The sequence below is a fragment of the Dermacentor andersoni genome, chromosome 5 (assembly GCF_023375885.2).
Source record: "Dermacentor andersoni chromosome 5, qqDerAnde1_hic_scaffold, whole genome shotgun sequence".
NCBI lineage: Eukaryota > Metazoa > Arthropoda > Arachnida > Ixodida > Ixodidae > Dermacentor > Dermacentor andersoni.
Window position 1 is genome coordinate 162,139,477 of NC_092818.1, and position 23,661 is coordinate 162,163,137.

General features: G+C 48.1%; 1 protein-coding gene across 8 annotated transcripts in view; it reads right to left on the bottom strand.

The window, feature by feature from the left end:
* LOC126531532 (methanethiol oxidase-like) overlaps nt 1-23,661 on the bottom strand; it is a 157,928-nt gene that overhangs the window by 61,904 nt on the left and 72,363 nt on the right. Inside the window, exon 1 of one of the 8 annotated variants that reach the window (XM_055071225.2) lies at nt 18,065-18,401. The exons of the other annotated variants lie outside the window; for them this stretch is intronic. Coding sequence (XP_054927200.1) covers nt 18,065-18,098 — 34 coding nt within the window. The 5' untranslated portion in view covers nt 18,099-18,401. Of the gene's footprint in view, nt 1-18,064; nt 18,402-23,661 lie in introns of those variants that run through there. 8 annotated transcript variants of the gene reach the window in all.

A 23,661-nucleotide genomic window follows, 5' to 3' on the forward strand; every position in this document is an offset into this window, starting at 1 on the left:
CATTTATAATAAGAACAAGAAAATAAAGGCGCGTGCTAACAAACGAAGCGCTGGATAAAGTCAGCGAGGTGTCTTTTTTTACTTTTCTGGCCCCATTATTAGCGCTTTCGTTCTAGAGGACTATGTTGTACAGGTGGGAACAAAAGTAATTTGAATACAGCGGCTGAGGTCGAATTGCTATGCCAGTGCTCTCTAGCAGCTTCGGGGGAATGCTAGAAATTCAATCACGCATGCGCGCAGGCCGACCCAGGTAGTCGGTTCACACCTTTTGAATGGTTTGTTTACCCGTGGATCGGACCTAGGAGTGCCGTTTGCAGGCCCCCTTGATACTCGCCTGTGTCAGGGGGGCGTCCAAGGCGTGTCGAGGGCGTCCTAATTGAAGAAACAGCTATGCTATCAGCGCCATCGCGCTAGTGACTGTTCCGCCGCGGCATCTGCGAAAGGCGCTGCGCAACCGCCGGCAAGGAAACACATCGGCAGGTAGGAACTGGCTATTAGCGCCGACCTCGTGCACGCGTGATCCAATGCCTTGCTTGCCTCCGGGGATGCTAGAAGGCACTGGGATGCCGTTCTGCGTATAGGATGCTTACACACGCTCACGACTCCGTCTCGTAGTCGCGCGCGTTTGTAGGCTTAATAGTCCGAACACAAAGCTCCCGTGTTGCAATTGCTATTGTACGCACGTGTACCAGCTAGCAAAACAGCGAACTCTCTTGCGATATCAACGTTGGGAGGCCCTTTCGAAAATGCCACGAAGTAACTTAAAGTGCCAAATAATATTACCATATGCAATGCAGTGGTGACGTCAAATGTTGCCGCAGCAACGTCACTTGCATTCAAGGGGCACTAAATATGAATATAAGAACAAAGTTTATTGGAAAACAAAGCTTTCTGAACATCATATAACGACACTAAAGGCCCGTTCACACTACTACAAAAATTCGGCGAGCAAAGCGGATTCGCTCGCCGGAAAAAAAGACAGCGTGTTCTCATCTGTTGACGCGCGCATTGGCGGATCCGCCGCCGCTTCTCGTTTTTCCACGACGACAGCGAGATCTCGCGGCAGTTTCTTTTTTGGTTTCGCGACTTCGCGAACGAGACGAGATTTCACGTGAATGCCTCTCGTTCGCTGGCTTTTGTTGCGTCTGCTTGTATTGCGACGTTGCTGGGCTTCCGGCTGCTAGATACTGAGCGCAGCACAATTGTGAGCTTTTCAGAAGACGAGGAAATGTCGGAAGAAGCAAAATTGTCACGATTCTCCTTTGAAACTCAATGATGGCTACGCTTCTCGAGCTGCGATGGGCTGAGCAACCAAGACCGCGGCGGCGGCGACGACGACACCATATCGGCGGCGGCAAAAACCTATCCCGCTTCTGCAAGGAGCGGGATAGGTTGGGACAGGCTGGACAGGTTGTCAAGTAGAATGAAGCGAATTGATGGACTGTTCGCTTTCAATCACGCTCTTTCGAGTCGTTCAGCATAGCACCTCCGATAATATTTAACGGCTATTTACTGTGCTCTGTTGCAATACTCGTCCGCCGTTATTTCTTTGGCTGACCACAACACAACCGCCGTTGCCCGCGGCAATAATTGCCGCGCATCGGCTTTCGCCGCAGATCATGAATCGTTAGAAACGCTTTACGCTCACCATTGTAGCACAGAAAAGTTTCTATTGTAACACTTCGCTACTCTCGCGGTGCCATCAGAGTCACGCGTGCATGCCTGCGCAGGCATTCGAACGGCGCACAAGCTGAGCATGCACGTCAAAAACGCAACTTCCGGCGGCGGCGAAAGCGGAAAAAATGGGTCCTGGACCGATTGCCTTCACCGCGCCGCTTTCCGCCCTCTTCGGCGTCAAAAGCTGCCGAATCCGCTTCGCTCTCCGAATATTTCGTGTAGTGTGAACGGGCCTTAAGGCGAAAAGCACGTGGCAATGCCGCGTTGAAGCTTTCTTGTGACGTCATGACTTTTCATAGCGTCTGCTTCGGGCTAAAGTTATTCGCGTTGCAGAGCAATTAAGAACTACAGCGAACAAGCTTTGACAACCTTGAGAAACAAGCAAAAGTACTCTGATAACCTGACATCACAGTGGCGTACATGCGCTGATTCGGGCACAAAATTTGAGAATGAAACCTGATGCCTTTACTTTTTCCTATTTTTCTCCGAATGATTCAGAGACTATAACGATAACTTGATTCAGTACTTCTGTGATCTGTGCCTTTGAAACTTATTCCCCGAGCGCCGAACGTCATGTCACATCAACAATAAGAAAGGCGCTTCAAAATTTGCTATTACTAAAGTTTGCTATTAAACTTGTCATATTGTGCAGTTTCTACTTATTTTATCTAGTGTTGGGTCCGTAGTTAATGCAACTGCCTCTACAATTTAAAATATAATATGTTCGCGACTGTGTTGCGTTGTAGTGCAAGACGTTTGTTCCAGTGAACGTCACAGCTACCAGCATGCACTGGTAGGTCAACGGAAGAAACGCGATAGAGTATATCAAATAAAGAATCATTTTTTTTTGCTAACTTTAATATCTTTAAAATCGCCCGTAGCATTAGAACAAACATATTCATTGAGCGAGGTTACTCGAAGAGGCGGATACTGCGCACCAAATCAAAATGCGTATTTGAACATGAACATTTCACCAATAATTAACGTTACGACACATATTGCAGTTTACAAAATTAAATTCAGTCAGGTCTCAACGCACTACCATTTGAAACTAATTTTGAAACTAGCCCCAATTTTGAGATGGGCACCGTCAATCTTGCGGTAAACATGCAGTTGTTCCACTTGCTTTTTTTTTTCTTTCTTTTTTTTTTTTTTTTTGCAGGACACCTTTTGATGCATTGAAGCACAAAAATAACTGGAACACCAATACATGTATTTCGTCGCACATATTGGAAATTCATATCTCAGCAGTGCTGCCATCCTCAGCATTCATTCCAAGTGGATATACATGGAGGCGCACCGACTGCAATTAGTAAATCAAAACATGTGTCATAAAGCAATTAGTTTAGAAGTGTTTTAGCGAAATTTTGATACTTAGTCTATTATGGATTTTGAATTATTGCGCAAATAATGTCCGCGTCTAACAATAATCTAACTGAAGCAGTAGAATTGCGCTACATGTCACGAGCGATTTCTTTTAATTATGTCATCTCTTTAAAAAGCCCCGTATATATAAAGCAGAAGCAATAATTATTCCCGAGAGATGTTTGACAAGGTAAGAGAAAAATGAAGTTAGTATAGTCACTTCTTTGACAGACCGCCTGGTCATGCACACATATGCAGGCTTCAGCGTCTTCATACTGTTCGTGTCAAAAGTCTCAGTACAGACAAAAACGTCCTCGTGTTTGTCCTTTTCTGTTTCGGTCAGACGTTTCACGCGTGAGAAAAACTGCTCCGTCACATAAATGTAAGTTAATCGCATAAGTAGAATTTTCATTTGTACGTATGTTAGATAGATGACAATCATTAAGCTTCACTACTGAGTCCCGTCGAGACGATCCAAATTTAAACACGGAACTAAGCAATCACATGTAGGCGTGCGTCCACTGCGTTGTCTTCAAGATGTAAAAAGGAAAGACAGACGGCCTTCTTTTCGAAATTACTTCCACCATCTTCACTGCGCAAATCTCAAGCGCTCGCGCAAGGGCACGTAAGCGCACTAGTCTGGATCTAATTTGCTTTGCTCCGTCGATAGACCGACTTCAAAAAGCACGCACTTCTAGAACGATCCAATCTCGTGACTCGCTCAGGTAAACTAGAAAGAGCAAGTATTGCCAGCTGAAAGTGAGAAAGGTCCATACAGGTCAGAAAAGCAAGTTCTTTTAGTTCGAGAAGCCGATTCGAGAACGAGGTCGCGAGATTTGTCTTAACTTCCCCTTTTTTTTCTCTCTCTCTGTTTCTACTCCGCGAATATGTCGTCTCTGGTAGCATTAACTGGGATTTTAGACGGCCACTCAGACACAGCGCCCAAGTGCTATTTTCCCGCTTGTGCAAAGATAAGACAGTTCCCGAAGGACGTGACGTGTCCTTCACCCAACTCTGAAGTTTTCTTCGTTTTCTCTCTTTTCTTTCTTTTTACTTTTTTTCTTATATTTCCCTATTTTATAGAAACTCCTCAGGCACGTTCGAAAGCTTCCGCGAGCGATCTAGTATATTCTACTTAACGCGAACTTGTATGTGCGGCGGTGCGTACTGCCTCTTATACGGGCAACCTACGAGAGTAGCAGGTTCCATTCTTTTTTTATTATTATTATTATATGGTACTTAGATTCGATATCATTTGCGTGAGTGGGCGCTTGGAAATTCTTGTACTTGTAGACGCATGCGTGATAGTTCCTGCCGCTTCTTCGCAAATCCAGTGGGGATGGGGGGCAAAAAAATTACTAAATACAAGTGCAGGAAAATACTTCTTGCTTGATTGTTTGTTGCCGGATGTAACAAGACCTTGAGGGATTATATCGGCACGAGACGTATGCTGGCCTCAAGCGGAGAAGAGACCAGTCCAAAGGCGATGAAGCCGGTATAAAATAAGTACAAACTGTTGAAACGCCTGGTACGCCATCCCCGGTTATATTACAGCGTTTGCTTTTACCAGCCTCTATGCCCTTATATTTCTTATCGATCTTCTAGAACTTTAATGTTAAATACAAACGTGTGCCCCTCGCAGTATGGTTGCGAGAAGTGGACGTTCCATTCTCTTCCACCGCCTTTGGGGGCAGTGAGTTCTGATAATAAGGCCAGGAACGTAAAAATCGTTGCTGAACTCAGGCACTCTTTCCTTCATACCAAACTCATCAGGTAAATGGTGTCGCGAGCCTTCTAACGTTTATCGGTTCGTACGAAACAATTCAATTTCTATACATCAAACAGTGTCACTATCTTTGCTCATAGTATGACTACGTGCTACATGTTCAACGTTTCACACACCGCACAAATTTAATCACATCACCGACCTCCTGATCAGCCATTATGATTCCAGTGTCGTGAGCTTTAACGTGGCTCTATACACATTTCTCATTGACATGTATCTACTTTCCATGTTAGCGCAATTCCATTTTTCACAATTTAGTACACAATGCATTGCGCAATCCTTGGCGCCATTTGTCATTGGATGGCGTCGTGTAATGAAAACTTGTGAATCAACATCGCTGTTTTAAAAGGTGCACAGCGCAACTTTATTTAAGTGTTCAATAACGAAAAACCCCTACGTGACCGTTCATCGCTAGGAAATAAGCACAGAGTACTTACAGTATTCCTGCGAGGGCACACTTTCACGTGATTTTACTGATAATCAAGACTTTGACCAAACGTCAACTTTAACGTGGCTCTATACACATTTCTCATTGACATGTATCTACTTTCCATGTTAGCGCAATTCCATTTTTCACAATTTAGTACACAATGCATTGCGCAATCCTTGGCGCCATTTGGCATTGGATGGCGTCGTGTAATGAAAACTTGTGAATAACATCGCTGTTTTAAAAGGTGCACAGCGCAACTTTATTTAAGTGTTCAATAACGAAAAACCCCTACGTGACCGTTCATCGCCAGGAAATAAGCACAGAGTACTTACAGTATTCCTGCGAGGGCACACTTTCACGTGATTTTACTGATAATCAAGACCTTGACCAAACGTCGATTTCGTCAAATTTTTAATGCATTGAAAAGAAATGAAAGAAAGTCACTTGTCAGTCATTTAAGGCGATCTTGGGGAATGCGGATAACAAACAGTTGAATTTAAGACTAACACATGGAACAAGAAATAACACTGCGCTACGCGTAAATTCAAGTATATTTTCGTATATATGCAGCTCAGAAAAAAAAGTTTTTGTTGCAGGTGTAAACACCACCAAAACCTATATGGAAAAGGAAATTTCGTGCTACACTGAAACAGATGATTAAAAAAATGTTAAGATTACGCCGACTTCGCGAGCAAGTCTGAGCCGTTTCGAACACAGATGTGAGAATTATTCAGAGGTAAATGCACGGTCAACACGTGAAAACTTTCACTGACCTAAAGGCAGCAAAATATTTGGGAAAAGAAACCAAGACCCTCATTGCATAAGGCTGGCAATGCAAGTAAGCAAAAAGAAAAGTAGCGTGCTATGCTGCAACTGCAGTAGCGTGCTATGCTGCAAATAACCGAAGTTTCGCATTACTCGGACATTTCGTGAGCGTAGTCGGTTGCAAGCATATCTGGTGGAGATCTCTAGCTCGCCAAATCGACGTACACGTTACAAGCAAAACAGACGCTTTAGCTCGGGCTCTTGCGCTGTGGTCATTACGACCCCTCTATACGCAGATCAGGTGCACCGTACCCAGAGAAATAGAAAGGAGAAAATTCACCTCCCATCAGCGATCTCGTCCACCCATGCACGGCCGATAGCGAAGGGGAGTCCTTAGAAGGTCGCTACCGATGATTATATGGCAGGAGGATGCGGCCTGTGCCTGGCCGCCGTATGGAGACATCTGAACCCGATCGGCTGTGCAAATCGGCGCACCTTCTTCCAGCCTGTTTGCATTCGCGTGCCGTATGCGGGCGACGAACCACGTACGCAAGCGTTACCGCCAGAGACACGTTCCATTGGCCCTTTTTTGCAGGGGCTATTCAAGCAAGCAACGCCCACTTAAGCTGAGAGACTGTTACACTTCGCTCTGGTAGCGCCTTATTGGTAGACCACGCCCAGAGAACGAAGCTTTACATGTGATGCCAAACTTCAGTGCGTGCGTACGTACGTGCGTACGTGCGTGCATGCGTGGACGCGTATGGTGTGGATTTCCATGTGTCTGAGTGACCGGGTTTGCGTGTGTGTGTGTGTGTGTGTGTGTGTGTGTGTGTGTGTGTGTGTGTGTGTGTGTGTGTGTGTGTGTAAAAGGAGGATAATTGCCATCCGGAATAGCCCCTGCACGGCCTCGCGTGTAATTACCGGCGTGATTCAATGTCTTTAGGGAAGCGGACATGTGACATAGTTTAGGCAAAGTACCAAATATTAAAAAGATAGGATAAAGAAAAAATGAGCGCGCTGCGACGAAGTGAGAGCGTCGCGACCGACTGCGAATCGAAATAGGCTCAACGGAACAGCCGTGATTTGTCGAAGATCCTGCCTTCAGTTCAAGTACCGAATCAGATCGATGGCGATCGTGAATACGCCTTCTCCATAGTATCACCGAAGGGTTGGGCTCGAGCCATTAGCTTCGCAGAAGCATTAGTTTCGCAGTGGGTGCGTTTTAGGCAATCAATGCATGCTTCCCACTTCTTCTTCGCCGTTCGTATACCATCGGTAAACATTGTGAAAGTGCCTGCGAGGTCTCGCCTGCATAAAGACGTCGCGAAAACGAAAACGCAACCTCATCAAGGGGCGACCCTGGGTCCGCACCTCCACGTTCAGGTTTCTAGGACTACGTCGTTCAAGCAAACCCTCGAAGAGCGAGGATGACTGGTAACTATACTACGCGCTATACGTTGCCGTTTGTAGGGTTAGGGTATCGGGATATCTATAACCGAGCGCTGTAGAATACGCAGAACTAACCCTTCTTGCACGACACGTGGCGTGGTCCCGTCCCTTGTCAACCGGCGAAGCACAAACGGGAACACGGCAAGTACGGAACACATTGTGGTGAAGACAGGGTTAACAGCGTACCTGTGCGATGTGACCTATAGATAAACGTACGTCGCCCATTCTAGGGCGGTCCCGTGTGCTTTGCAAATCTGGCCGAGATTTTTATGCGTGTTTACACACGAGAGCCACGATAGTGTAACGGCTACATTCTAATTTTTTTTTCTAGCGCTTCTTCAGTGGTTTGAGCTCCGGTTCGCCAGCATTGTCACCACAATTGGCTGGTCGTGAGCGTAGGTTGATAAGAAATTCATGGAATACAGCTAAACGAATCGTTACGCTCAAAGGCATCAGTAAATCGCGACAACGACAGGCATTACACGTGCCAAGGTGGCCAGTGAATTAAAATTATGCAGATCCAACGCACATGTTTGAACCTATGTGAAGCGAAGCTTTCATGAAGCGCTTAACAAAATGTTATAAGTTTGGCAATATTATTCGCTCGTCTTTGGCGTAAAGGAACCTGGCACGTGCATGTGCTCTCGCTCACCCGTGCTATATACATGCAATGTGGCAGGTATTGGTTTATATTTCCTCGTTTCTTCTCATTTATTTTAAATGCACCGGCCGGTTATTCTGCCGATCGTCCGTTGTGCGGCATGTACCATTGGATGAAAATCGCCACCATCATTATCGACATGCGGATGCGCTTCATGCCCGCTCCCCCGGTGTTGGGTATGTGCCGTAGTATAGAAATCATGTAATCATCAACACGCAGCGATCGCCTAAAAGAGCTGATTGGTGGCACGAAATGTACCGCTCGGCCAGTCCCTCGTTACGGCCATGTGGCGTAGTATGGAAATCGCCATCGCAGTGAACACGTGGGCACGTTTCTTGGCTGATCCTTCACTGTGGGTATCTCTCACAGTATGGGAAACCACAAACGCCAACACGGGGCAATCATCTCAAGGAGAGAGAGTTCGCGTTGTCACAATATGTGAACCGCCCACTTCACGGCAAATCCCCCGTTGTCGGTGTGTGCCAGTATGAAAATCTTCATCATAATCAACACGTGGCGAGCTAGTTGATGTTAGCACAACAGAAGTATGCGTGAGAAGTATACGTGAGTTTATTGGCCTAATCAAGAAAGAAATAAACAAAGGCGCTCGTGGCCTAATTGTAAGAGTATTGGACTGCAGCGATGGCTGGCCGAGCTTCGGTCACGGCGCCAAAGGCGATTTTTTTTTTACTGAAGTAGACTCTACTCGCCGAAAATGCGACCGACCCGACCGTATTCATGGGTATGCACTGAACTGCATCCCGGCTATTATTATTTCTCGCGAGAATAGGATTTCGTGGGCATCCTGAAGCGACAGGCCTGATGATGATGATGATGTGTTGTGTTTAGTGGCGCAAGGGCCAGGTTTGGCCAAAGAGCGCCATGACAAGTGTTAATGTTGATTTATTATGGAAGATGTGACTTGGCTGTAAAGTGGCCTAAAAATAGTCGCTGTAAACTGCGTAAAATCTACGTGCTATAAAATTATGGCGATCATTTATGAAGAAAACTATGACCATTAAAATCCATCGTAGGAGAATGATGCAAAATGGAAAATGTATAAGATAGTAAAATTACTTGGAGCACTGCTGCCTCGCCAGAGCCCTTGAAACACAAGGGCCTAGAGGCGCGTGCTACACGAAAGAGCTATCACAGCGGTATCCTCTGAAGAGAGGACCCGCTACGAACATGTGGGGCTAAGAACATGCAAGACAACATCTTTCAGGAAGTCCAGGACTGCGCTGGAGTCAAACAGCGGTTCTGGGCCGAGTAACATTACTGGATGAAGGGGGATGTGCTGGCGGTATGCTAAGGGAAAATGTTTCTTTCTTTCAGATTCGGCTGCCCGACACTCCAGAAGGACGTGGAGGACGGTCAGCCTCTCCCCGCATCTACCACAGGTTGGAGGCTCGTTTCCGGTGAGTAAAAAGTTATGTGTGCCAAATGTGTGTCCTATTCTTAGACGACAGAATAGGACATCTGTCCGGCGTGATTTTGTTACGGAAGGCCAGAGTCCTAACTGTGGCTTTATTAGGTGGAGCTTATTATCTTTTTCCGCGTCCCACATGCGTTGCCAGTGGGCACGCAGCCGCCTTCGCAAGAAAGGCCTCAGATCTGTGACAGGCACCTCAGCGGTAGGGTTAACGGCTTGCGATGCTATAGACGTAGCCATCTCGTCCGCCAGAACGTTGCCCTCGATGCTCCTATGGCCAGGCACCCAGCATATAATGATATGCTGGTTAGATATGTACGCTTTACACAAGACGGAATATAGTTTATTAAGTACTGGATTTTTGTGTCTATAGGGTGACATCAAGGCCTTCACGACGCTTAGGGAGTCCGTATATATCGCTGATTTTTGAAGTTTCGATTTTCTTATGTGATTTACAGAAGACAGTACTGCGTAGGCCTCGGCCGTAAAGATACTTGTTTCCGGATGCAGTACACCAGATTCTGAGAAGGATGGGCCGAAGGCAGCATAAGACACCCCGGCATTTGACTTCGAAGCGTCTGTGTAGAACTCTGCGCAGGAGTGCTTGTGCTGGAGTTCAAGAAAATGCATTCGGATTTCTATCTCTAGTGCGTGTTTTGTTACTTCTAAAAAGGATATGTCACATTCAATCAGCTGCCACTCCCAAGGTGGTAACACCTTGGTTGGATGCATTAGGCGAAGCTCGAGGAGTGGGACATGTATCTCATCACTAAGCTCCCTCACTCGAAGCGAGAAAGGCTTTCTTACAGAGGGGCGATTATGGAAAAGTGTAGTGCAGGTCATATCGTTAACAGTGTTGAAACATGGATGTTGATTATTGGAGTGCACTTTAAGGAAGTATGTGCAGCTGATGTAAGATCTTTGCAGATGGAGTGGCCACTGATTCGATTCTACTTACAAGCTTTGAATGGGGCTAGTTCTGAATGCGCCTGTGGCCAGACGGATACCCAGGTGGTGGATGGGATCCAGCATCTTTAGTGCACTCGGGGCGGCAGAGCTGTACACTATGGCGCCATAGTCTAACCGAGATTGAATAAGGCTCTTATAAATATTCATTATACATTTCCTGTCGCTACCCCATGTTGTGTGTGATAGCGTCTTTAGTAAGTTCATAGTTTTTAGACATTTAGTTTTGAGATATTTTATGTGCGAGATGAAAGTAAGCTTAGAGTCAAGTATTACACCTAGAAATTTCTGTTCTTTGTTGACAGGCATTTGTTGTCCACCCAGTTCCATGCACGGGTCTGGAACCAGGCCTCTCTTTCTTGTAAAGAGAACACATGAACTTTTGTGGGGGTTGACTTTAAATCCATTTTCGTCTGCCCACTTTGATATCTTGTTCAAACTCTGCTGTACTTGTCTTTCGCACACTGCAAGGTTACATGATTTAAAACCTATTTGTATGTCATCTACGTACACGGAATAAAATATAGCTGGTGGTAATGAAGCGCGGAGTGTGTTCATTTTAACTATAAAGAGCGTGCAGCTGAGCACACCTCCCTGGGGTACACCAGTCTCCTGTATAAATGGACGTGATAGTACATTCCCGACTTTCACGCGGAAGGTACGGTTGGACAGGCAACTTTCTATCAGTTTTAGCATATTGCCATGGATGCCCATTCTCGACAACTCTCGCAAGATTCCGTACCGCCACGTTGTGTCGTACGCCTTCTCCATATCCAGAAATACTGATAGGAAAAACTGTTTGTGGACGAAAGCGTGGCGAATATATCCTTCAATACGTACAAGATCATCGGTTGTGACCGCCCTTCTCTAAAGCCACACTGACAGGGATCTAGCACTTTCTTCAGTTCAAGGAAGTGAATTAGTCGTCGATTAATCATCTTTTCAAATACCTTACAAAGGCAGCTTGTGAGGGCTATCGGGCGGTAACTTGCCACTGAGGAAGGGTCTTTGCCTTGTTTCAAAACAGGCACAACAATGGCTTGTTTCCATGCGGTCGGAAGGTACCCCACAGCCCAAATAGTGTTAAAAAGTGCAAGTATTGTAACTTGCGTGTCACTGTGTACGTTTTTAATCATTTCATACATTATTCTGTCCGATCCTGGCGCAGAGCTCTTGCATGCGTTCAAGGCAGCTCTCAACTCTGCAATACTAAAAGGACGGTTGTATGGTTCATTCTGATGACATTTTCTGATTAGAGGCTTGCATTCTTCTATTTGTTTGTGTTTGAGAAAGGATTGTGAATAATTTGTTGAACTTGACACGTTCTCAAAATGCTCCCCAAGTGAGTCTGCCTGGTCTTGTAGTGTATCGCCCTGTGTGTTCACCAGGGGGAGTGAATGTGTTTGCCGCCCTCTAATCCTATTAACTCTGTTCCAGGCTTTGGCCTCATCCCTAAACGAGTTAATACTCGATAAAAATTTGTGCCAGCTTTCTCTTCTGGCCTGTCGGCGGGTTCGCCTGCCTTGGGACTTTATTTTTTTAAAGTTCATCAGATTCTCTGCAGTGGGAGAAGCGCGTAGCAACCCCCACGCCTTGTTCTGATTCTTACGGGCGATCCTACATTCGCTGTTCCACCACGGTACACGTCGTTTGCATGCCAGACCACTCGCTTCGGATATGCATTTTGATGCGGCATCTATTATGAATGATGTAAGATACTCTACAGCAGCATCAATTTCTAGAGAAGACATGTCGGCCCATGAGATGTTAGTGAGAGTTCGAAATTTCTCCCAGTCGGCTGTGTCTATCTTCCACCTAGGAGCTTGTGGAGGACATTCGTTTTCTTTAGATGTTCTTATCAGTATCGGGAAGTGGTCGCTCCCGTAAGGATTGTTCATAACTTCCCATTCGAGTTCAGGCAGTATACACGGGGAAACTAGGCTGAGGTCAATTGATGAAAATGTTCTGTTGGCGAGAGAATAATATGTGGGTGCCTTCTTATTCAGCAGGCATGCACCAGAAGAGAAGAGGAACTGTTCAACAAGACGACCTCGCGCATCTATACGAGAGTCGCCCCACAGGGAGCTGTGCGCATTGAAGTCGCCAACAACAACATAGGGTTCTGGCAGTTCATCTATAAAGGACTGAAATTCATGTTTAGTTAATTTGTAATGTGGGGGTATATAAAGCGAGCAAATAGTGATGAGTTTGTTTAGCAGAACAACTCGCACCGCCACTGCTTCAAGGGGCGTTCGAAGCTGTAAAGGTTGACATGCTATACTTTTATGTGTGAGAATCGCAACACCACCCGATGATGCGATGGCATCATCGCGATCTTTACGAAACGTAACATACGTACGGAGAAAGTTTGCGTGTCTGGATTTTAAATGTGTTTCCTGTAAACACAGCACTTTTGGATTATGTTTGTGGATGAGTTCTTGTAAATCATCAAGGTTTGTAAGGAGACCTCTAATGTTCCATTGAATGATTTGTGTATCCATATTTAAAATAAATTGGTGCTGTGTTTACGGAAACGGACGGGATGCCTTAGATTACAGAACCCTTTCGAGGCCCTGTAATAGGGGTTTTGTTCTTTCTGGAGCGTTCGAGGGAGCCTCGCCGCTCCTTAGGCGCTTGGTGCGCCTTGAGGATGGGTGTAGTGTCCATTGCCTCTTGTGAGGCGCCGGACACGTGCTCTTGCGAGCGGGAAGTTTTCAGAGGGAGTCCCGCCTTGGAGGGCAAGACCCCTGCGCCCACCAGCCCGGAGGTCGATGGGGCTCCCAGAGGGATTTGGCTACGCCGGCCGTTGCCAGCGCAGGAAGGAACCTCGGAAGTTGAGGCAGCCTCGGCTGCGCCCTCCTTCGGGGTCGATGGTTCCTTCTCCTCGGTTGACGGAGCAGCGCTAGCTGCAACCGTCGCGGGGGCAGATGGCGTGACTGCCGACTCACTGCTTGTGGGTCGGACAGCCGCCGGAGGCCGTTGTGACGCTGCCCCCTGACGCGCCACTTCGGCAAAGCTTTTCTTTGGCAGGTATGCAACCCGCCTGCGTGCCTCCTTAAATGAGATATTTTCTTTCACTTTGATCGTTACGATTTCTTTTTCTTTCTTCCAGGATGGGCACGACCGCGAGTACGCGGCGTGCTCCCCATCACAGTTTACACAGTGTAGAGAGTTCTTACATTCTTCAGTTGCGTGTTCAAGGGCACTGCATTTCGCACATGTTTGGCGGCCTCGGCAGCTCTGCGAGCTGTGGCCAAAACGTTGGCATTTGAAACATCTCAAGGGATTTGGCACATACGGTCTTACACGGAGCTTGATGTACCCGGCCTCGATTGATTCGGGCAGGACACTTGAATTGAAAGTGAGAATTAGGTGCTTGGTCGCAATTTCTTTACCCTCGCGCCTTATCTTGATTCTTTTGACATTTATGACATTTTGTTCACTGAAGCCCTTCAAGAGTTCAGCCTCAGTGAGCTCCAGCAAATCATCGTCCGAGACAACGCCGCGGGAGGTATTCATCGTGCGGTGCGGGGTTACTACTACTTGGGTCTCCCCAAATGATACTAGCTGTGGCAGCTTCTCAAATTGCTTCTGGTCGCGGAGCTCCAAGAGGAGGTCACCGCTAGCCATCCTCGAAACCTTATATCCTGGGCCAAAAACTTCGGTAAGAGACTTTGATACAAGGAACGGGGAGATTGTTCGTACTTGTTTAGCTGGTTTTTCTGCGTGGATGACATGAAAACGAGGAAAATTTTGGACTTGGCGTCCGAAAAACTGAAAGACCTCTTCGGTGCGCCCTCGTTTCTGAGGGCGATCAGGGAGTTTAGGAAAAGCATTTTCCATAAGTACAGTTGGGTTTTCGGCCGCGATGCCGACCACCCACCACGGAGCCCAACAGGGGGACGTGACAGGAGCTCCTGCGATAGAAACCCTGCCAACGCCAGCCGTACATCGCTGCTATAACCAAATACAGCATAACCAAGGCTGGCTAGCGCGACAGGCCTGAGCGACGAAGGAGTTTGTTAGTAGTTTTGTCCTTTCGGCGTATTTGGAGCGATCCCACAGAACATTCGGCGGGTCACCTTTAACGAGCCATTCAGCACAGTCTGAGGCGACAGGTCGGGGAGATTCTGAACTTCGATTCATTCATCTTCAAGCAACCCTGTATGATTTATCCTCTTTTTCTTCCATAACTATTTATGAACTCTTATTTATGTATATATTTCTTTTATAAATATATCGCCGCTTCTCGGTTGAAGTTGAAGTTGAAGTTTATTCATATGGAAAACATAGGTACATAAATGTAATATACAGACTAGGGTCCCAAAGTAATGATACTGAAAACAGGACCCTCGAAAACGGGTCACTCCTATATGTGGGTATGCGCCTTAGGCTGAAAATCATCATCATCATAATCATCATCATCATCATTAACAACAACATCGTCATCATCAACAACATCGTAAATTTTACTGAAAACCGAGAAGCAAGAAGAAGCGACCACGAGCTGTTCACGCGAATACCGCCACGAGCGACCCTCTGGCAAGGACGGCGCCGAGGTATGACCGACACCGACACTGGACCAGCGCTGTGGACGCAGTCCAACGCTGAACACCCACGCGTCGGCGACAAGACGCTATTCGGCCCCGTTCCGCCGGAGTTCGTGTGCTGGTCGGCGATCCTGGCCACCAAGCTAGGCCTAACCGTGTGGGCGCTGCGCCACGCGCTCCACCGCGAAACGGACGAGCCGCCTCCACTGCCGTCGACGCCGGGTTTCTGCTGCGAGAAGCTCGTCGTCGAGATGTACCGGCGCGCCAACCGCACCGTGGACGTAGGCAACAACTTCCTGGACCACGCCTGCTATCACCGAGATGGACTCGCTGAAGCCAACGCTGAGCTATTCCGTGCGGAGGTATGCATGCGCTGCATAATGTTAACGAAAGTCAGTCGGCAGAGCAGCTCGAAAGAAAAAGAGTTGCAGTTTCAAAGCACCGATTGCGCGGATAGCAGTTTTCCTGGCCGTTAGACTTGTAAGCATTCGCTTACTAACTAAATTAACAAAGATTGAATATGGAAGCGTAACCGACCGAGGACGCACGAAGAAACAGACAAAGCGCTGTCTTTGTGTGCCTGCTTCATTCTACGTCCTTGTTCAGTCGTGGTTACACATTCTATCATGGATTCAGACCAACTAGTACACCAATGTGTTTTAACTAAATTAGCAAGCGCGGTGTCACGCGCGCGCAGGTAAACATTAACACATCTCGCTCGATGAGCGCGGAAACTCGCTGTCGAAATGGAGTGAGGAATCACGGCAGCAGCAAACGAATTAACCTTCGAGCAGCTCTCGCTTCAACGTGAACGAAACGTCGAAAGCACAGCGCATACTAAGCTACCGGCACTACGCGCACTCTGCAAACATCGCAGATCGTTTTGAAGATGAGGCCCTTGCGGGCGCGCACTTTGGCCACGTCGTAGATTGCTTTCAAGACATACGAGCGCCGGCATGGCGTCCCTACGGCGTCTGTCAAAGGCGTCTACTACGGCGTCCGCCATTCGCGTGCCCAACGCCGTAGTAGACGCCGCGGTTGTCTTCGCTCTGTACGAAGCGGCGGGCGAGGAGGACATCAAGGCACCCTAGCAGTCACCGGAGACGCTTCCGGCCGGCGTTCCTTGCTCCCGCACGCGAGATTGAACCGCGTTCGCCGGCTCGCCCTCGCAGGCTTTCACTCGCACATACAGCATGCGGCGCATGGCGACGGTTCTATCGCCCTTGGACTTTATACGGAACATCACGGCGACGGCAGAAATGCGCCGGGAGTGTCCATATAATTTCTATCGCAAGAAAATGTGGCCGGCAGTTCACAGAAATTCTCTAGGCATGCACGCGAAGTTTCTTGCAACTGAGGCCGCGAAGTTCGTGAAAATCGGCACAAGTAAATGCAAACAGCGTGGCATTATTTAGTATACTTTGGCAGCGCCTTAGGCACCAAAGCAAGAATCCAAACAAGTCCGTGCGTTGGGGATTAGTCGAGGCCTCCGCGTGCCGATGGTGTACGCCGATCTTGTATGCGTACAGCCCGCGGCACGCTCCGGGCTCGTTGGCCCGAACCATCGGAACGCCCTGGCTGTGGTTCCAGCGCTGGTTCCCCGCTGCCCCTGTTTAGATACTGCGCCACCCGCTTTGCTGTAACATCAGGTGCTCCCCAGAGGCTTCCGTGTGCCGGTATTTTTATTTTCACATGCCAAATGATCTAATAGGATTACTAGGTAAAAAGCAGGTAGGTAAGACCTAGGGGCACTTAGAAACAAGCTGGTCGGTACCTGCTCAGTCCATCTTGGCGGCCGGCAGAATAACTGCACAGTAATAAAAGTGCATTGCCTGTGTGCACGACCGACGTTTGGCGGAGGGATATAACATATGACGTCTTAATAAAATACATTCGCATCGCATATTTCGGACGCGTATTCACGTATCTGAGATACCTTTTCCGTGTGTCTAACGCTTCGCTGCTCTCAGGGTGTTGATGGATGCGCTATGACTTCGCTGCTATGCGATAATGTTTGGAAATAACAAACTGCTGTCGCTTGAAGCAAAGGCAGTGCAATATACGTTGTGGCTCCACGGAAGGCTGTTTAGCATGGCACTCCACCGTGTATCGTTCTCCCGAAAGGTGTACTTTTGCTGCTTCCATTTCGGCTGCTTAACAATGCGGGAAACCATTTATAGTGTTATTCGTAGAGAAATGCATCGTCAGGGTAAAGTTCCGAATTCTGCTTGTGTTGCACCTAAGGCTGTGCGAATTTAGCACTAACAGTGCAACTCCAATGTCATATGACGAACGCTTCCACCCGCAATTGCCTAAGATTGTTCCGCAAGTACTCAGCGATAGCATTCGCTCTGCTTGCAGGTCTTGTATCCGACACTGCAGGGAACCTTACGAACGCCTGCAAGCGACGTCCTACACGCTTACTACCTCAGCTGCTTATTTGTTCTCGTAAAGGGACTGTCACCCACAAAGGAAGCCGTCAACGATGTCGCCGACGTGTTCTCCAGGTGGAGTGGCGGAACCGATTTTCCAGTAGTCGACACCGCCGGTATACTGGAGATCAAGTACGGAATGTCGCTCACTTTCCGCCTAAATGTGAACCTTAAGACTAACAAAAAGCCCTTCAACGCGGTAGTCTACCAAACGCCTGAATATGGAAATCTTGGGAACATCGGGCGGAAACCGACTCGCACGCTCATCGACCACTCTTTATCGGTTATCAGCCAGCGCCTCGGAGTTAACGTGACGCGCAAAAGCTTCTCATACTTACGACTCCGGCTGTACCACGCGAGCCTGGTGACCGATAAAACAGAACCGTTACATGGCGGGTTTCACGTGCTCGGCCAGCTATTCCCGAGAGCATCACTCGATGAGTGGCGGCTTCACATGAACGACGTCTGCTCGTACCGCTGCAGCGACACCATGATGGTCACGGTAAATCACGCGAGTATCATCCGGACGGTCTTCGACATACTCGACTCACCACATTTCCATGCGACATCAGTAGCCTTCCTCATCGCCAGAACCGCGGCTGCCCTTTTCGAAACAGAGTTCCTGTTGGACAGCACAGCGGAAAAAGGCACCGCACTATGGACTGAATTCTGTGACACCGACACCAGTCACCTCTTCGAATTGTGGGACCTCGTATCAGTGCACCAGTTCACGAACCAAGAGAGAGACGACACACACCGCTCCCTCTACGACTCCACCTCCGCGGCAGTCATCGCGGATGCCACCGACATATTCGCGAGTCCCGAAGACGCCAAGGAGGCGCATGCCTTGATCTCGCGACTGCGGTTGCTCTTGCCCACGCAGTTGTCGCACTGGTACCAGATTTTCCTGCCGAACCTGACGGAAGACTATTGCGCCAACGTCATCGCCGCCCGAGCTTTTCAGCGCAAGACGCTGCTGCACGCCGACGCCCGTGGTTTCGGTGATCTGAGTTGGACGCGCTTAGTGGGCTTCGACGCGTACGCCTTCCTCCTGGAGGACGCCATCGTGGAATCGCCCATCCTGTACGCAGATATCAGGGCCGAAACTCGCCGCGAGACATAAATCACTGCGGTGCTGGTGGGTGTCCAGCTGGCCTCTACTCTCTGGCAGGCCATCTTCGAGCACCTAGGCTGGAGCAAGGCGGTTTTGGAAGTGCTTAACTGTCACCTTGACTGTATACTGGGTAAAGTTTTCCACGAGGATCCCACCGAGCTGCCCCACCCGGCGCTGTCGCTGCGCTCGACTTTGCGCGCCGTGGCGGGCGCCGGGTGGCACAGGGCGGTCAGAATGTGGAGCTTGTGGTATATTTCGCCCAGCCAATTCTTCTACATGCTATTCTACGTGCGATACGTGTGCCACAGGCACGATCAGCTCAAGCAGCGGTCCCGCAGCACGAACTTTATGCGGCGCTTGCCCGACTTCTGCGCAGCGTTTGAATGCCAGACGCTGCCGCGGGCGGCGAATTGCATACACGAGGGTCGCGCCCGTCGCCGTCTGATGGCGGCGTTTGTCGCCTTCGTCCAGCATACACATGCGCAGTTCGTCAGTTAGTACGGGCTACCGTACTGGCTTCACACACAATAGAATATTCACTTGACTTCTTTATTGGTTGTTTCACGGATTCTCTCCGTGTAGGGGGCAGAGGTAAAGGCAAAATGTCTGACAGAGCCTCTGCGCCCCTACAGTTCAAGGCCGCATGACATATCATTCACATACATATTTGCTAAACATATCTTTAACACACAGCACACAGCACACAGCAACGAAAAATTCATTTATTCAGAGTACATGTCAACAAAGCATTACTTTTGCTTCAACGTGACAGATTTCGAAAAAGCAGAAGATACGTAAGCAATAAGTATTATATAACAATAAAATTGGCTTACATCAGAAGACAACAAAGAAAACCATAGAAACACTGGCCCGAAAATAAATAGCATATACAGTAAATAGATCAGTACATAGAAACATTTCAGAAAAGAACGAAGGTTTAGACTGATGCACAATGTAAATGCCGAAACAATGGCAAATATAATTTATAAGCGCTGACCAGGTTAACGCTTTCTCTTCCTCGGTAGCGCTCTGCGAAAGCTGCTGGGTTCGTGTCCCCGAAGCACTTAACGCATACCTTCTCCAGGAGTTCCGAGTCTGGTCCCTCGAACTGGTGGATGAACCGGCAAATGGTTTTGTTGTTTTCTGCCTTGGTCTTGGTCGGATCTATGAGAGCCTTGAGGATATGCCACGTGCTCGCTGTGTTCAAAGTGCCATTGAGGGAGTCGCTGAATTGCTGCCAATTTTGCCTTGCCAATTGCGCCGCGTACTTTTCTGCTTTCGCTGTGACTTCTGCGATCTTTATCTTTAGCTTCCTGTTGTATTTTTGTTTCTTCCCCCTCTTAGTGAGCCCGCGTCTAGCTTCCCACAGCTTGAGCAGTCTGGCGTCTACCTCGGGCGTCTGCGTCATTCGCGCGATTTCTTTGGTGTACTTGCGCTGTTTTTCATTGAGCATTTTCCCCTACTCTTCTATTGATTGGATCTGGCTCTCGGCGAGATTCATATCGCATGCCTACCGAAAAGCGCTCCAGTCCGTAATTCTTGCCGATCCCAGCTGACGCCTTAGCCTGTCCGAAGTTATTGGCTTCTTGAGTATGTAGTGGTCACTACCCAGGTTCTCTCACGCGAGAAGAGGTCTACGCAGCGATTCGAAACACAACCAGAAACACGGCCGCGAGTGCAGACAAGATCAATAACGCACTCATCCACAATCTCAGTGAAGAGTTAGTCGCAGAATTAACCGACTTTCTCAACAAACACTGGGAAGCTGAGACCGTCCCCGAGGAGCGGAAGCATGCGGAGGTAGTCATGATCCCTAACCCGGGCAGGAAACTGCAAATTGAGAACCTCAGACCGATCTCGCTCACATCGTGCCTGGGAAAACTGTACGAACGAGTGGTGACGCTGAGACTGCAACAGTACATGGAGGACAACGAACTGTATCCCCACATGTTCGGCTTCAGAGCAAAATTATCGGCCCATGACGTATTGCTTCAAATCAAAGAAGAAGTACTCGGGAACGTCCCCAGGAGCGGGGAGAATATAATAATGGCATTGGATATCAACGGGGCTTTTGACAATGTAAGCCACGAGGCATGAACGACCTGAACTACGGGAGGAGAGTCTACGGCTACGTCAAACCCGTCCTTTCAAACAGAACGGTAACGATTGGCCTGGGAGAGCTACGATCAGAGAAGTTCCTTACTCCAAACAAAGGGACGCCTCAAGGGTCGGTCATCTCCCCCCCGCTTTTCAACATAGCCATGATTGGCTTGGCAAAACAGTTAAAAGAAATCGACGGCATACACAATGCAATGTATGCCGACGACATCAGCATTTGGGTTAACACAGGCTCGCTCAGAGAGAAAGAAGAGAAGTTACAAGAGGCAGCCACGTGCGTAGAGGACTACGTCAGAGCAAGAGGGCTAGCCTGCTCCACTGAGAAGTCCGAGCTCCTGAGAGTTTGGAGAGGAAAGCAAAACCGCACAGTCCCCACCAGCGACGAGTTATAGCTCAACGTCTACCTCGAGGGGAAGCCGATACCGGAAAACACGTTCATCAGAATCCTGGGGATGTGGATACAGTCAAACCAACGCTGCACCCACACCCTCGCCCTACTCAAGGCATCCACCCTACAAGTGGCCCGCATGATCACGCGCATCTCACACAGACGCCACGGCGTGGTTGAGGAGCACACACTAGCTGGTCAGAAGCCTGGTCGTCAGCCGAGTGGCATACAGCCTCCCATACTACAATCCCATCAAGAGTGAGGTACAACAGGCGGACGCGATTCTACACAAAGCCTACAAAACCGCACTCCACCTTCCCCACAACACCTCAACCGAAAAGCTCCTAGTCTTAGGACTACACAACACCTTCGAGGGATTGAAAGAGGCGCAACTAGTCTCCCAACAGCGCAGACTACAGCAGACCCCATCTGGCAGGAAGCTCCTGAAGAAACTAGGCTGCGCCGATCAACTTCAAGAGATGCAGAGGACCGAAACAATAACGGACGAGTATTGCAACACACTAAAAGTAGCACCGTCCCCCTGGAACATGGATCCCAACCTACACAAAGCACGCCGAGAGGCGAGGGCTGAATACCTACAAAAGACACTAGCACCCTAAGAAACGACGGTATATGTGGACGCAGCCACATACGCCAGAGCAGCGGAGAAGAGCAACAGCAACGCGGTAGCAACGGTGATTGATTCGAACCTACGCGAGATCACCAGCGCATCACTACAAGGCTGTACGATAGTCGAGGCTGAAGAAGCGGCCGTCGCTCTAGTGGCAGCGGAAGGATATCGGTCTAAACGGTCTCTAACAATCCTTACAGACTCACAAACGGCGTGCCGCAACTACCTACGAGGCAGAATAGGGCACGGAGCGCTCCGCATACTGCGCACCGGAGACCACATAACACAACGACAACCAAAAGAAGGACCAATTCGGCATACAATAGTATGGACGCCGGGACACACGGGAGTGGTAGGGAACCAATAGGCGGACAGGATAGCTCGAGGGTACACTTGTTACCGAGCATCCAACGTAGGCGACCTCGAGGGGACCGAACCTGTACCCCAAGACTATTCGGCGATACTATATTACTACAAGGGCTGCAGAAAGCGGTATCCACCACCGCACAACTCCCTTAGCAGAGAGGACTCTGTCGCGTGGAGGCAGCTACGAACGGGCTCGTACCCGAACCTAAACGTACTCAGCAAAATTTATCCCACACAATACAATGACAAATGTCCCTGGTGCCACGAAACACCCACGCTGTATCACAGAACGTGGGCATGCCAGAAGATAGACGTGGTACCCGTTATACCTAACCCGAGTGCGGAACAATGGAAGGGAGTGCTTGCTCTCCAGCGATCGTCAGGTCGACCAAGAAGGTCTGATTCGGCGAGCACAACTGGCAGCAGCATCCAGCGGAGCCCTGGACTAAGGGCAACCGACCGTTGTGCTAGAAGATGGACGAAGCCATCTGAAGGCCGCAGAAGACCAGCGAATCTAGAGCTAATAAAGTTTTTCACTCACTCACTCACTCACAAGCGCTGAGAAAATCTGTAACATAAATGAGGTTACATGTGTTATGAGGGATGAGCACAAGTTACTCAAAATGAAAATGCAATGTCACTGCCCACTAATAGGTTTTTACAGTCATTTTTGAAGTTGTGGAAGGATTGTGCGTATTGTACGTTAAAGTGATCATTGTTTAATATATTAATCGCTTGATAATTCAATGTTTGCCTTCCTTAATTAGTTCTTGTGGCGAGCTTTAGATGGTGTGGTCTACGTATTGGGTATGAGGTGCAACTGTCGACAGGTATTCTGTGCAGCCTATTTTTATATATCCACTGGAGTAGCTTGAAATAATAAACTTGATCTGCTTTAAGCATGCTGTATTTAATGAAGAGCGGTTTCGTTCGGAGTCCTCGTTTGTCACCCACATAGTTCTCACACATTCTCAATATTTTCTTTTGTACAATGATTAGTTTGTTGTAGATTGAAGCTATCGTAGTTCCCCAGACAAAAATGCCGTAACTGAGTTTTGAATAGAAAAGTGAGTAGTATAATGGTTGTTTCAACCAGGTGTGTAGTATTTTGTATTTTATACATGCAGCCAGTAACTCGATATAGCTCACTTTTTAATTTCTTAACGTGAGTATTCCATGTAAGGTCCTCTGTAAACCACACACCCAAGAACTTTTGCTCTGTAACTTGTTCCAGTAACGTGTCCTCAAAGTTCAGATGAACACAGTAGGGGTCTCTTTTATTTTCTGGCTTAAAAATTATATATTTGGTTTTGGATGTGTTTAAACTCAGCCGGTTGCTTTTAAGACACCTGGAGAGGTGTAAGAGGTGTAAGCTGATGATTCTATGACTTCTTTTCTAGTCCCAGTAAAGAAGATATTAGTGTCGTCAGCATACATTATTATTGATCCTTGAGGGACGCGATATTCGACTTTTAATTTTTGTGACACCAGATTGTCGACGCATACATACTGATACCGATTTGAGAGATAT